This window comes from Schistosoma mansoni, chromosome 6 (assembly GCF_000237925.1).
Source record: "Schistosoma mansoni strain Puerto Rico chromosome 6, complete genome".
Classification (NCBI taxonomy): Eukaryota; Metazoa; Platyhelminthes; class Trematoda; order Strigeidida; family Schistosomatidae; genus Schistosoma; species Schistosoma mansoni.
This window is the reverse complement of record NC_031500.1, coordinates 7,064,117-7,080,943: the sequence shown is the minus strand read 5'-3', so window position 1 is coordinate 7,080,943 and position 16,827 is coordinate 7,064,117. Positions and strand designations below refer to the sequence as shown.

General features: G+C 31.3%; 1 protein-coding gene across 1 annotated transcript in view; it reads right to left on the bottom strand.

The window, feature by feature from the left end:
* Positions 1 to 6,865, bottom strand: part of Smp_078230 (putative protein kinase, cgmp-dependent, type I (fragment)) — a gene marked incomplete at both ends in the record, with an annotated part of 30,914 nt that extends 24,049 nt beyond the window's left edge. Inside the window, 2 exons of the mRNA XM_018798122.1 lie at positions 5,812 to 5,944; positions 6,565 to 6,865. Of these exons, the coding sequence (XP_018653095.1) occupies positions 5,812 to 5,944; positions 6,565 to 6,865 (434 nt within the window). The remainder of the gene's footprint in view (positions 1 to 5,811; positions 5,945 to 6,564) is intronic.
* Between the last annotated feature and the right edge of the window lie 9,962 nt (positions 6,866 to 16,827).

The following is a 16,827-nucleotide window of genomic DNA, read 5'->3' as shown; positions in this document are numbered from 1 at the left end:
ACGAAACGGCCGTCCAGTGCTTCCAGGTTTTCCATGGTGTTCTCGCTTCAATTGACTCATGATTTCAACTATGAAAATATCATTATCGTCCTGTGTTTTTTTTACTGAATATTTTATACTATTATCATGAAATTTCTGTTTCCTATGGTATAATTCTTGTATTGGTTTATTCTTTTTCACCATGAGACAATAAACATATGATAATCATACAAGTTTTTCAATCCCTTCTCATTCATTGTGACATCTTTTAGTCACTGTTCATATTATTGATTATTCAATAATATTTAGTTTTACAAGCTGATGTTTTATATAAATAATTAGGTAAATTAAAATAACACGTGGTGTTTATTGTAAGACTAGTAAATGTATCTGTGATATCATCAAATGAGCATATTAAAACCTTTGATGAAAGTACATTCATTCTGAATTTTGTTACCACGGTGATTAGTATACAGCCTTTAATACCTTACATAGATACCAAATAATAAAGATATTCATTCACATTGTAAATCCTATTCTAATTATAAAATGTTTGAAAAGATTTATATATAGCCAATTATCAGCAATTGACATTCATGTAACTCCAGATTAAGTAAGTCAACTGGCAACTTAATCATTTGTGGTATCAAGTGGTGTGGATCTGAATCTCAGACGGCCTGGTAATTTCTCCAATACTGTAAGCAGCTAATGAAATAAAACACATGTATAGAGATTTCCTGTTAATTACTGTTAGGCAAATGTTGTCAAACCAAGCTTAGACATTTTATTCTGGTCACGTTGTGGAGATGATTGAATGAAATGCATCAGGACAAAAAACAATACTAAACGATAATCAGTAATCAGTTGTTTGTGTTTAGGGGTTCGACCTTACACTTATTAACTCAAATATTATACATGCGTACTTATGGTTTCGAAGTTTAACGCTTTAAAGATAATGTGGAATGTTTCATTAGATGATGAATATTCTTATATTGGAAAAAAGTGATGTAAACAATCTTAGAAGTGGGACAGTATGTACCTGTTCGATTTGTAACGTATTCATATCGCCTAAGGTAGCAGTAATTAACAAAAAAAAAGAACGATATGTGAAAATAATACTGTAGAAGATGGAAAATTAGATAGTAGAAAGGAATACGATCAGTTCAAATGAGTGGGCTTGGAGAATGAGTACTCTGAAACAATATAGTTAAAAATTCTAAAAAATAAGCAATCTTTGTTAGTACCACTAATATCTAGCAATTCCTTTCAAAGTATTTCATTATAAATTACTATTGTTTTGCGGATCCTAATCACGAAGACTTTATTAGTTATCAGAGTACATTTTGACACCAAATAACTTCATTGAATAATATCTCCTAATATTTTTCTAGCATATAACTCATGGTCTAATCGTTCTTGTAAATAAAGGTTTAAAAATCTAACTACTTAATTACTACTAGTACTTAACTTTATATTGAGTGAATTGGCTATTATTGTACTAGACTTTTGATAGGAAAAGTGAGTTTTCTTAGTTACTATTTATTTTTAAAATTATTTCGTCACAAACCAACGCTAGATAACATACTAAGTAGAATAAACATCCATGTCCAACTAGAAAAAGACCATACATCACTTTGCAACCACACTACCTACAAAAATTAAACTTTGAACCCAAGTGTCCCCATTAATTTTAGTCAGTTTAGTCGAAATAAAATGATCCATATTTTTAATTGTTATTAATTTGTGATAAAAATCAACTTCAGTATAAACTATTCTTCATAAACCTTTCAATCAAACAATAAACCTGTGTTTAGTAATAACAGTTAATAAGATCATTTTATCGGTTTCAGCTAAAATTCGGGTCTGTTACAGTTTAATTTTGTAACATAATTATCGAATAACAAAAATTGGATGGTATCATACTAGAATATAAATCGAATAAATTTGAAAATGTAGTCTAAAACTAATACATTAGCCGTATAATCTGTAATTTGTATAATGATACATGTACATGATTAAATAATCTTGAAGTAACATCTTGAAAAGCATCTATTTATTCAGAAGGGGTTTTGTGGGGATTTCAGTACTTTTATGGTTAAAATCATGAGTCAATTGAAGCTAGACCATCATGGAAAACCTGGAAGCACTGGACGGCCAACTCGTCCTATCATGGGACTCCTCAGTGCCATTGCGCATCCACGATCAATCTCACGAGATTCGAACCCAGTCTCGTGCACGAGCACTTAACCACTACCCCACTGAGCAGGCTGGCATCCATTGGTGTTAATGCCTAACTTCAACTGATCCACGAAGTTGAGCAACTGTTCATCAATTGTCTTCAGTGAGTTAATATCTCTACAACAGACTTGGTTGAACTCCACTGATCACTGTTTCCCACTAGAACTGAAGGAACTATCTCTTGAAGTCAGTCACTGGTGCGCTTATGATTATAGATCAGAAGGGCTTTTGTGGAGATTTCAGTATTTTTCATAGTTGAAATCATGAGTCAATTGAAGCTAGACCATCATGGAAAACCTGGAAGCACTGGACGGCCAACTCGTCCTATCATGGGACTCCACAGTGACTTTGCACATCCACGATCCACCTCACGAGATTCGAACCCAGGACCTACCAGTTGCGCACCAATATTAACTATGAAACTAATTCACATTATATATTTATAATTTAGATATTATTATTATTATTATTAGAAATCAATAAATTGGACAATGGTGTTTGTTTTCCTGAACTTAATAAAAAACATTAATGATATTTTTAAAATAATAATGAATGTTTACAAATAAATTTTACTGATTTTGTTACTTATTGATTATAGATTTATGTACAATATTTTTTTTTTGATTAAAACTTAAATAATAAAAAAACCCCGGTAAAATATTAGCGATTAAATTTTGACTGTTATTTGAAATGTTTAAGGAAGAAAAAACCAACCAACCAACCAACCAACTAAACAAACAAACAAACAAGCAGATAAGATTAAAAGAGTCAATTTATTGTGTCAAATTAAAGTATTTGTTTATTTATTTATTAGTAACATATATAATGGACTTTTTCATATAGTTTTTTATGAATAATTATTCACATGGTGTCAAACTATAAGTAAATAACATAGAAAACTAGTTCTTATTTTATATAGTTAAGATCATGAGTCAGTTGAAGCTAGACCACCATCGAAAACCTGGAAGCACTGGACGGCCGTTTCGTCCTATTATGGGACAATGGAAGTTGGTTGCGCAATCTCGTGGATTGGTTGAGGTTAGACATTAACACCGTTGGATGCCGGCTCAGTGGTCTATCGGTTAAGGGCTCTGGCTCGAGATTGGTAGGTCCTGGGTTCGAATCTCGCGAGAGCGGGATCGTGGATGCGCACTGCTGAGGAGTCCCATAATAGGACGAGTTGGCCGTCCAGTGCTTCCGGGTTTTAGATGGTGGTCTAGCTTCAACTGACTCATGATCTTAACTATATAAAATTACTAAAATCTCCACAAAACCCCCTTGTGATAGTCCTTATTTCTTGTTACATAATCACTTATGTGATGTATGAATACTTGTGATAGTAATGATGTAGGTCTGTTCATCTTACTAAGCAGTGATAGTCAGGTGATGCCTTATTTTCATTTATGATGAAAGCCAGATATAGACATGTCAATCATATTGATCTTTGGTTCCAATATGACCTCAGTCTAGTTGCAAAAGGTTTGATATGTTACTTTGCTTTTCAAATATCTCTGATATTTTATAAAGATACGGTGTTAATAGTGCCAAAGCCTGATAGCTTTTGTTCATATATGGTAGAAATGGAAATTCAATAAGTGTTATTATCTTAAAGCATCAGTCTCGATAACCTGTTAACACATAATACACATATTTTGATAACATAAAGAATGAGTGGTCAGATAATCGAATACATACATACGGGAAAAAAATTGAATAAGTTCATACAAATAAACCATTTTAATACACCTTAAATGATGTGTTATAAGCATAGTTGGATGGTAGTCAGCAATGGAATCCAGGACGCGTGTTTCTTTCAATCCGGAAGTTGTCAGATGTATGTTTCTGCGTCTCATATTTGATAATGACTACGAGACTCTAACCCAGAACCATTCGCTTCAAATGCCATCATATTATTCATTTAGTTGCTTAGTTCAGGTAGCCACGAGCTTGTACAGTGAGGAAAAGTTTGATTCATTTGTGTTGGCTGTTTAAATCCTACAGATGTTTAGGACTGCAGTTGATCAATCTCTTATAAGCTTGTGCGCATTCTGGGCGGGTTGCCTCAATATTGCCGTCAAGTCACAAGCAACCAGCTGACATTATCCTAAATAGCAGAAAGCGCGCGTTCTCAAATCCAACGCTGGCCACCATCAATCTCTGCTCATGATACATGGCATTATCGAGGCTATCCACCGAAGATATACATATACCAAAAACAGACTGGTCAATCGCAGTCGTAACATCAATGGGAAGATTCAAACAACCAATACAAGTGGGATTATTGATGTGTTTTGAAATCGTCTTTATCAAAATAGATATACTGGTTAGGTCAGTCATAATCTAGAATTAATATGTGGGTTTTTCTTCTATTTTTAAGTACGTAATTATACCGAGTCCCAAATCAAAATCAAACACTACTATTTCTGATTTTTTTGGTTCTCACAGCTAGTAGGGAATGGAGTTTCCACATTTTCGTTAATCCACTGAAATCGGAAATGTGAACCACTGAGTATTGGATCAGTGGTCTGAAAATATGTTGGTCCTGACGTCTATCTGTGAAGAGGTTATGGCCTACAACTACTGAAGAGTTCCATACACAGATCTAAACATGAGTTTATAATCCATTGTCATCAATGATTTTCTAGCTTACATCAGTTCTTGATGTAGATTTCCTTCGATACTGTTCATTAAATATTAGTCTATGATAAAATTATATCTGTAATATCATAAAACTTCTAACCAACCGGTTAAAAGATTAATATTTGCTCAAACAATTGCGTTACTTTAGCTCTTTTGTAAATGAACAATTTAAACAGGCTACCTTGCTGAATCATGTGAAGTCAGTTGAAAATTTGAATGTAAAGGTAAATTATTTCGATAGATCAAACTACCTGACAATTACTGTATTCTATTTATTTTTCTTCTTAAGCTCCTAAGGTAGTTCACTATGCCAGTAGGATAGCAGGATGAGTTATAAGAAATTTTGTGTATTTACCAACCAATATCTCCATAAACATCATGAGAATGCTTTAAGATAAATAAAACTCTTTCATAAATATTTGTTTCTTTATTTGCTAAGTTAAAACACTGATATTCTTACTGAAATGTTTCAGAATTTATTCGGATCACAAGTCATTTAATGAAAATTGATAATTTATCGTGACTACTCCTAATGTTTTTCTGATGATGGTAATTCAGATAGGTAATTGTTGATCAGTGGTTAAAATGGTCTACTGCTCTGATCAACGTAATGATATTCGGTTGACTGCCAAAATACATTTACTAAATTTGAGCAGAATAATGTCCTACATTCTATCACATATTTTTATTTACTTCATCAATATCATCTAGTTGGAAATGGTGTGTGCCGGTCAATCAATTGCAACTAAACACCCTGAATCACCTGATAAAATGAAAGTTTCTAACTGTCTAAATCTATAGGATTATTTTTCAACCAAAATATCCATTTTTTCACATGTCCATGTTAAAGTAGTGGACTTCAAATTAAAGGATGATAAGAACCAGCACTGTAAATTGTTGTGTACGTATACTATCGATTGTTTCTTATCATTATTCGATTTGATTAGAATGAACTTTATAGGTTCAACAGTATAATTACTACCATAAATACAGTCCACAAATGCACCTTTTCGAAATAATACAGCTTCCATTAAACAGTAAACTTTCATCCGTGAATAAGCATCTTCATAGATGCATAATAATTGACCTGAATCAACAAAGTTTTTTTAATTACTGAATTTCGCATCAGTAATATTAATGTGCTATTATGGCTTCAGTATAGAAAACAAATTATTTAAATCTTTTCAGTACAATTTCCAGGTAGATTGATCGTTAAAACAAAAGACCTGAATTTATCAATTTTATCGTTTTTATTCCAAACATCAGTATTTTGATAAGAAGTAAATTATGTCTATTCCTGAATGACATTTTAGATTCAGAATGGGAGGCAGATAGAATGTGTATATGGGATAATAGAAGTAGTTATTTTACATAACACGTATGTTCTGATTAAAATTTTGGTTATAATATTAGATTAGCTGTAGACTATCAAAAACTGGGTAGCAACGAATATTTGGCTCTAGTTTTAGATTTCTCCTTAGTAAGCCTTCTGGAGATTGAAGAAGAAATTATGTCATATCAATCACAAAATCCATACTAAACTTCTTCATATTACATTAACTTGATCTAAAACAAATCACAAACATAGATACTCTTTTGCAAAAATACATTCTATATTGAATTTTTAAACTTACTCCTCTGACTTTGGATATGATTTAAGCTCTTTCGATTGAATTTCATCTTCATTTTGAGGTTCAGCTGATATACCTATACCACGTTTTCTTGTTTGTACAGTTAGATCATGTAAATGTTGTTGATCATTACCACCAAATCCAAATACAACATCATTCGAACCCAATGGCCGTTCTTTTGTTTGTTGTGGTTGTATTTGACCTTTAATCGCGGTTACTGGTGTTGATAATGATTGTGATTGATTAAATACACTTTGATATTTATCCAATAAACCGGATAATTCCGATATTCGTTTATTCTTTTCAACTAAATCTTTTTGTAGTTGAATTATTAATGCTTGTTGTTGTTCAATTTCATTTTGACATTTTGTGTGCATTTTAAAACAATCACAACACTTTAAAATCTATGATGAAATATAACGTGTGTGTGTGTTGATTTGAACGAGTTATGGACAATTTAATTTATATAATAATCATAAATATGAAGAGGATCGATACAGGACCGTGATCATTTCATGGATGAATAACAATAAGAGATAAGGAATATAAAAAAACAAAAACAAAATAGATTTCAGTAAACAGGGATCATTTTAATTTAGGTAATATTACATGCAATAAAACGATTACGTAACTTACATCAAAGTGAGATACTTTATCTGTGATATATTTAAGTGACTGTATTATGGTGATGATGATGATGATGATTAAATGATAAATTTCTATGTATGAATAACAGATAGTAACAGGTAGGTATATTTATTTTACTGTTTTCTCTTTGTTTCTCTCACTTTGTTAATTATATACCATACAAGTTATCATTCTACGTAAAGTGTATTCATGATACTATTGGTTAAACAATAGCCTCTCTCTCATGTACATACATGTGTGCATTTGCGCATGTATTATAGATGAATTCATTTCAATTCAAAAGTATACAATGCATAGTAATTGTATAATCATCAAAATGATTAGTCGAATTATTCCATTATTCATTATTCAAGTGAATGTATACATATGTGTATAATGAACACATTGTTGTTTATTGGGTGGTTGTTATATATCAAGATAGGGTAAGTGAATATGTATATTATATAATGAATAATGTTTATATACAATAATTATAGATATTATATAGATAGATAGATAGATTGTTTTCACGTACGTATGAGCACATTCTTATTTAGATTTGAATGTATATAATTTGTAGAAAACTATATTTTTCATCAAAATCCTGTTGCCGAATTGCTTTTCCCTGATGTCATCACTATGGTATATAAAATGACAAAAAAAAACAAAACAGAATTGATTATTACTCATGGTTATAATTTCAATCATTCTCTGATTGGAATTCACTAAAAGTTACAAGTACTTATAGACAGTTGTCTACGCAAAATACTCAACATCCATTGGCCGGATACTATCAGCAACAGCGTTTTATGGGAGAGGACAAACCAGCTTCCAGCTGAAGAGGAAATTAGGAAAAGATGTTGGAAGTGGATCGGACATACATTAAGGAAATCACCAAACTGCATCACGAGGCAATCCCTAACTTGGAATCCGGAAGGGAAGTGGAAAAGAGGAAGGCCAAAGAACACATTACGCCGGGAAATAGAAGCAGATATGAAAACGATGAATAACAACTGGAAGGAACTGGAAAGGAAGGTTCAGGACAGAGTTGGATGGAGAATGCTGGTGAGCGGCCTATGCTCCTCGACAAGGGGTAACAGGCGTAAGTAAGTAAGTAAAAGTTCTGTTACACAGACATTCATAAATAAATAAATAAAAACAATTATACTTACATATGTATACATCTATGTATGTAAATATTTATGTGTGTTTTCTTTTTCCCGGGATTCTTTTTTTTTAAAGAAAGCACAATCCTAATTATTTACCATATACTTTTATGTAAGACTATGATTGGCACATTTTTTTAAATACAGTACAATTAGTGAATAGACAGATCGTTTTTGGGAATAATATTGTATTAACCAATGAGAGGAAAATTTGTCACATAAATAAAAGTCATGCTATGGGTTAAAAAAAACAAATTTATCACATTGAGGTTTACATTATTTTGGATGGAGGAAGAATACCAAGTGTGACAAGAAAAATGGATTTGCATTTTATTCCAAAAGTCTTTTTCCCTAAATGACTTATGGTTTAACTCCTAGAGATGTTTTTTTTTATTCTTGAGTAATACAAGTTTCAAGATCCATGATTGATAGAGCATGAAATACCTCTCTTCTTTTAGTCTAACTGACTTACTCGCCATCCACAAAAGATGACCTAAAGTTAAATTAGATTCAGTCAATATTAGCCTTCTGACAGAAGCAAAAATAACTAATCGAAGAAGTCAACATCACGGCTGATTACTATGAAAAGTTATCAGTTTATTATTGGTTACCATACATCAGATTCTAGTATTTTCAATTCAGAGATCATGATACTATCAATGACAATAACCGTAGAATTATTAACAACTTTCTACTATAAATAACAACAGAAAATGTAAATGGAATTCTAAGATGATGATTCCAACAAGTAAATAACTATCAGTATACATTTTATTATTGAATCTTTCATCAGTCTTCGACTTTTAAAGCTAACACATAAAATCCCTTTTTCTAACTAATTAAAGTAAAATAATCACATATCATGGTGATTTTAAGTTATTTCACATGTGATAGATTTGGGATTCAACATACCTATATAAAGTGTTCTTCATTGTTCACTTATGACCATGACAGTAAGATGATTAACTATTTCTATGATATTTTAAACACTACATGTTGAAAACTGTACTTACATTATACTACTATTTATAGGAACTTAATCAAAAATAAATGTTTTAAGTTCATAGCTTTATGTAAATAAACGTAATCCATGATAACAAACCACTAAAAAATGATACAGTAAATAATCAATCCTAATATTGTTGTACAATAAGAATGTATAACTACTATACATTTCTTGCATTTTTAATATTTATTCAAACGCTATGAATTCGAGAATAAGGTGGCTAGCAGTCAGAATGCGCGATTTGTCCTACTTGGGACTCATCACCTGGACGTACCAGCATCTCAGAGTTGATATTCACTCTGGAACTCGAACTCAGTATCATCATCAGTGAAATGATGACGTGGAAACAATTTACTCAATATAGAATCAACTAAACTAATGATATTAAACTTCATTTATTATATTTAAAACCTCTTAACTAGATTAATATTAAGTAAGGTTAATTTAAAAGGTTTGATGAATAATATAAATAATTAGTAAAATTCAGAGTTGATGTTCCCTCTGGGACTCGAACCCAGTACCGTTCGCTTCAAACGCCATGACGTTATCCACTCAGCTAGCTACTGAGTACTCATAGTCATCTGCTTGTGTGATGGGGTAAAGTTTAAATTTACTTGGTGCTGTTTGTTTAAATCTTCCCATTGATGTATAGCATTACTATTGACCACTCTTTTATTGGCCATATGTGCATACTGTGCGTATTGCCCCGATATAGCCTTAATTCACAAGCATTATAAGCAAAGATTAATAGTGTCTAGCACATATGCCAATAAAAGACTAATGAACTACAGTCTTAAACATCAATAGGAAGATTCAAACAAACAATACCAAGTGAATTGAAAACTTCACTCCATCACACAAGCAGATGACTATGAGTACTCAGTAGCTAGCTGAGTGGATAACGTCATGGCGTTTGAAGCGAACGGTACTGGGTTCGAGTCCCAGAGGGAACATCAACTCTGAATTTTACTAATTATTTATATTATTCATCAAACCTTTTAAATTAACCTTACTTAATATTAATCTAGTTAAGAGGTTTTAAATATAATAAATGAAGTTTAATATCATTAGTTTAGTTGATTCTATATTGAGTAAATTGTTTCCACGTCATCATTTCACTGATGATGATACCTGAGGAACATACAATTTGCGTTATTTTTTAAAGATGATTGTTATAATATAACTTAGTCAGGTAAACTTTTATTTACGTACATTAAATAGTCATTGAGATTTTTAGTACAATATTTTTATGTAAAGAATCACTAGTTTACATCAATGCTGAAAAACAGATAGCCCTGGATATTTATATCCTATTGGATTATAATATTGTGGTGTGGGTTACTTATATCCACATAAGTAGTATATTACAATGGTCAGGCATAGAATGTATTTAAGTAGAAAATCGATAAGGAAAGAACGAGAATGAAGAGCGATTGGTATGAAAATGGATAAACAATAATAGTCAAAGACAATGAACTGATATTTACAGAAGGAACAGTCATGATTGAGTCAATTGATTGATAGTTTGCAAATGAACTATTTTACTGAGATATTTTGTAATTTTGTGCTAGAGTACATTCGATTGTTCCCACTCGTATTCTTCTTGACTACAATATCATGGTACTCGCTTATAATAGATTGAATTTAGGATTTACAGATCCTGAAGTTAACACAATACTATTTGATCGTTCATTAAAGATCCAATGATTTATATTTGTAAATTTAGGCAAGGTATACAATTGTATGATCCTTAATCATTATTACTAGTGAACTACAATCTTATTTCCTATGAAGTTAATTTGAAATTTATTGGATTTTGGATAAAACTTCCAAAAATTCGTTTCAATGATTTATATTTTGAAAAATATTATTTACTACCTTAATTGTTGTTTCTGGATTGAATCAAATACAAATTGTAAAGCAACTAATATCGCTATACTTTGTCTTTGTTTTGATAGCCTTATATTCGATCCGTTTATACTAATGCTAAACCAGATGAGCTCAAATGTCTTCAACGTCACAAACGTGTGATACTTACGTGTATCAGAGAGGTGAAAGCTTTACTAAAAGTTTCCTATCACTTACTTCTAGTACTCATTGTAAAGAACATTGAGTAGGGGATCTCTAGGTTGATTTGTTGATATAGGAAATTGGTCCCCAAGGAATTAAGAAATCATTTTTACCGTATATTTTTAAAACACTGCATCATTGCAAATGTTCATAATGCCAAGTTTCTAAGTATGTAAATTTAAGCAAACAAAACTTCCGAATTTATTTGATACAGATAGTTACTTGATTATTATTTGTATCTGAAACTGACATGAGCTGATTAAACATTGGAGATACTTTTTGAGATTTGTTATTTAGTAGTACCACATACTTAAAACTTTGATCTCATACGATATTCAGATCAGTCTTCAGTCAGTAAGCCTATTGACAAAGATTCATTTTATCGGTCTATAAGGAAACGGTTATTTATTAACATGAACAGTGAATAAACCAACAAAACAGTCAACCAGAATGGAAAGATACGTGAAGTTTTCGGACGCAGTCCATCAAAAACAACGACATCAGAATGGATTGACTCGATGTTTATCAAACATTTTGGCAAATAATAAAATAATGATATATTTATGATATCTTAATGTGTATAAATAAGGACGTATGACCTTTCGTGACTAAGTATGAGCCACCTTTCCAAAGTAAGTAAATAAACAATGAAACTATTTCAACACATAATAATTCGGTTATTTATTTATTCTGAAGAGCTGGTTTACATTTAATCACGAAACGTCAGAAATTCTGGTTTGTGCTCATTGGAATATCACAAATATGTTACTTTTTACTGCCACTCTATTTAATACCTAATTTATTTAGAATTATCAAGTCTAACCTTTACATTGTATTTTTGAAATCTCATTTGATGTTGTTCAGAACCGACAATGAAACCATAAATTTCAGAGAACACAACATCTTCATAATCATTTGACCAAAAACTTCTATTATTTTAATAAAGTGTGTAACAGATGTAGAAATATATTTCCAAGTTCTTATTATATATTAGTAGGTCTTTTTAGTTTGTTAGTGAAATATTGTGATGAATTGGATAACAAAACTTCTAAAGTGCATGAGAAATCCATATATTTAAATGTACTTGTCTTAAGTGAATATTTACTGAGATGAAACTGGTAGTGTTTGTATAAGGTAAGAGTTTGAACAGGTCGTTCTTCCTTCTTTGAATAGTACATCCTGTAAACGTAAACATTTTTCATCACTTTTATTAAGTCCAGTAAAGCTGATTAATTTACATGTTTACTGGTGATCAATATTCGAGAATTCCACTTAATTAACAATACATTTTCTGTATGAGATGGATCTGGTCATATTATTAAGGATTGTACATTTTCATTAATTATAATTAACTTAGCGAACATCGGTTTATAGAGACTTCAGATAATAAACACCATTTATATTGATTAAATTACCTACATCAATTCCTGATGAAAAGACTTCTGTAGACTAGGAGGGACTGGACAGTTGTTTTGTCCTAGTCTATTTATGCTAACATATGTGCCCTAAGAAGTTGAACCCAGGAGCCTAAAGACTTACTACTGAAAAATGCTATCTGGGAACCGATTTCAAATTATCTAGTTCACATGTGAATAACTCTCCAACCGACTTTGAGGTCTATCTATATTCAAACTGATCTAATATCCATAAACAGCACATCTCAATAATAATCGTGTTCCCTTTTTTACAAGCTTGTTTTTCAAAATAACAAGAAAACATGATTTATGCAGTGAAAATGATACATTAACTCGTCAATGACATTAATGACAATCATACTTAACGATTTTACAGTATCATGCTCATTACGTATCTCTAATATTGTGGATTTGATTCCTTCTTGAAACACGATGATGCACTTATAATAAGTCCTAAATGAAGATAAAATAGCTGCTCAATAATACTTGAACTTTATTGATTTTCTGTTCCTGGTTAGAATTATCTGTGAAGTAAATATAAGTTTTTATAAACCTATTCAACTGAATTAGTTATTAATTTTAAGGTATTCAATTCTAAGTTTGTTATAAATTATAAATTAACTATTCGGTTAAACAACTCATAATCTCATTCATTCAATGTTGAATGATCAGATACATTTGAAAAAGATCTTGTTCTGTTCCTATTATCAGACTGTATTCAGTTGAAAAAATTCATTCCTACTTTCTTTAGAGATAGGACACATTTTAATTTAGACCATAATTAGGTGAATAGACTGGGTTGTCAATAATGTTTCGTTCACATAATTACCATAGTTTCATTTCTCAGATGAAAAAAAATAAAGCCCAACACTCAAGCACCATAAAACTTGTGAATAGAACAGATTACAATGTTTTTTTTGCAAATGTTTCATTTATTTTTTTTTAACTGTGTTTACAAATGTCATGCTAAACACGTATCCAGTCAAATTCGGATAATGAATTCTGCTGCTAAAGATGGATACTCTGATTCGGATACTAATATACTCTTACTACAATGTGTAGTTCAACTACAATGAGAAAGAACACCAACGTAAAATCACCCTTTAAAATGTTTTTCTTCTTTTCTTAAATAAAACTGTACAAACTACAAACGTTTAACTGTGTAACTGAGTAAAATGTTTCACTAAGACAATATCATTCTATACATCATATAAGAGTATACTGAAATTAGTTTTTTCTGTTCAAAAACAATTAAAAAAAAATTTAAATCATGTAGATTTAGTTGTCAATTAAAATTTGTTACTATCCTAAATAGACAACGAATTAATTAAAGACTTGTCTAAATTGTACTTGAATTCAGGATGTAACATAGAAAGCCTAATTAATAATCAGATAAACAGTAGTAAAATGCATAAGTATCGTTTAAAAAAATGTATATGTGATAATGTTTTAGGGCTGTAACTGCTTAATGAATTTTTTTTCTTTATTCATGTCAATAAAACCGCCCTGATTAAACATATAGTGAACAAAAGATGAGTTGGTGAAGTTAGCTTGAAAATTGAAAGGAGAACACTTTTTAGAACTGGTACAATGTTATCGTCTAGTCATAATAAGTATTATTATCTTGAATAGATGTAGTAGTTCATCAGATGTTACGACCCTCGGTTTAATAAAGACCTTATTACATAGACCGAATTAAATTTATATTGAACTATGTTTGAAATAAACTCGACTGTGAAAGTCTAAAATAATCTCTTTTCGTCGTGCTCCCTGATTCGTGCTTCTGCAGGAAAAACAAAGATTTCAAAAACTACACTTCTACGTTGTTCATTTATGTTCAGAAGATCATTTTATGCTTAGTAAAGTCATAAGACATTTGCTGTGTGTATCTACATGTCATTGTGAATGAAATTCGACACCTAATTTTCGTAACACTATTCAAATAAATATCGACGAGCGTTTATGTAAATTACTGTGAATCAAATTTATGTACGTTCCAATATACTTTTGTTCACGAACTAGTGTGAGTAAGATGATTGATGTAAAATAGATGAATGATAAGATAGCTTTTTATTGTGGTTTGAAACCTCGTAGTGGGAAATAAAATTAACTGAAGAAGCACTAAGAATCATCACTTGACCAACGAACCGTTTACTCTAGGGGCGAGACTACAATTTGCGGACAAACCAATCAGATTTAGGTTAACGGGTCTTTGATTTTGACGCATGAATCACTGACCCGTTTGGTCAAATAGCGTCTTGACATTTTAGCTGATGTCAGTTCGTGATGAAAAATCGTAAATCTAAATCCTTACCACAACCACTAACTGTGAATCATAATTATTATTCTTCAGACTGCTTTTTGACCCTCATTTAGCCCCAAGAAGTAGGTAGACACTCCCAAGGTCACTTTGGTGTCGCTCAAAAGTCGTCCATAAATTACAGTTTCACTACTCTAGGTTTAAGTTCCTCAAAAGTAGTGCATATTCATTACCTTACACAGCTCCTACTGCAGAACCTGAAGACCTCTTGATGAACGTTAAATCCTTCAGAAAACTAAATCAAAAGCTGATTTTCTGAATAGTCTGAATTCAAATGAATATCATCTGATGTCGCTGAACATTGACCATCATACTCTTAGCATTTATATACTCCTAAGATCATGACTTGCTAAAACTGATAAAGTTTACTTCAAAACTATATATTTTCATGAAATTTCCTTATCAATTTCATTTCTTAAACTTGATGACTTTATACTGAACAAAGCTTAACATCTAGCCTGATTTTCATGCCAGTTATGTGTATTTAGAAATAAATTCATTTATGCCAAATAAATTGACAACCCAGGTCGTTGCAAAATTATATAGGATTTCATGATTTCATTATATTTTTCTCACCAGCGGAGACATTTTAATGTTTTCACGAAAGTCAAACGCTTATAGAAAAATGTTCAGCCTACATTTGTATACTCGTCATTTTCTTAATAGTAGATACGACATTAAAGTCTAAAAATCCTTCAAAATGATCAGTAAGTGTACGATTTCATACTTGCTGACCCTCGGATGATCTACTATTACTACCTAAAAATAAAATGAGATGTACAAATTCAGTGGGATCTTGTTGTTAATATTTCATTTTCCTTGTTACTATATTTTTTTCAGTAATTAGTAACTTAATATCCTACTCCATGTCCTTTATTTTTTGTTCAATTAGGACGTTATTATTCTTACTCCATTAAGCAATCCGTTCATTATTGTCGTTAAATGACTGATGACAGTGATTTTTAATTCCTGAGAAATATTCTTCCATAAACGTTTCGTGTTTGTTTTATGTAATATCCATATAGTCAATCAATAAACAATTAACCATTTGATTGATTCTTAAAATTCTTTTACAGTTGTACCCCTTTACTAAATAATCTGTACATGATTCCCAATTGTGTACATGACTTTCTGTATAACCCAATATAAAGCATGTATATAAGTTTTCTTAATCACTAAAATTATTATTTCTTATTTGTATTCAGCTGATGTCAATACAAGAAATAAGTCGTATTCATATTAATGCTTTATAATAATTATTCTCGTTTTATTGAAAACAACTTAACTTAAAAATTCAGACAACTTTTAATTATCGTGGTTGAAATCATGAATCAATTGAAGCGAGAACACCATGGAAAACCTGGAAGCACTGGACGGCCAACTCGTCCTACTATGGAACTCCTCAGCAGTGCGCATCCACAATCCCGCACTCTCGAGATTCGAACCCAGGATCTACCAGTCTCGCGTCAAAGCACTTAACTGATAGACCACTGAGCTGGCATCCAACGGTGTTAATGTCTAACTTCAACCAATCCACGATTTTGAGTAACCGTTCACCAATTGTCTTCAGTGAGTTGATATCTCTACAACAGACTTGGTTGAACTCCACTGGTCACTGCTTCCCACTAGAACTCAAGGAAACATTCCTTACAGTCAATCACTAGTGAGCATATGATTATAGATCAGAAGGGTATTTTGTAGATACTTCAGTATTTTCATAGTTGAAATCATGAGT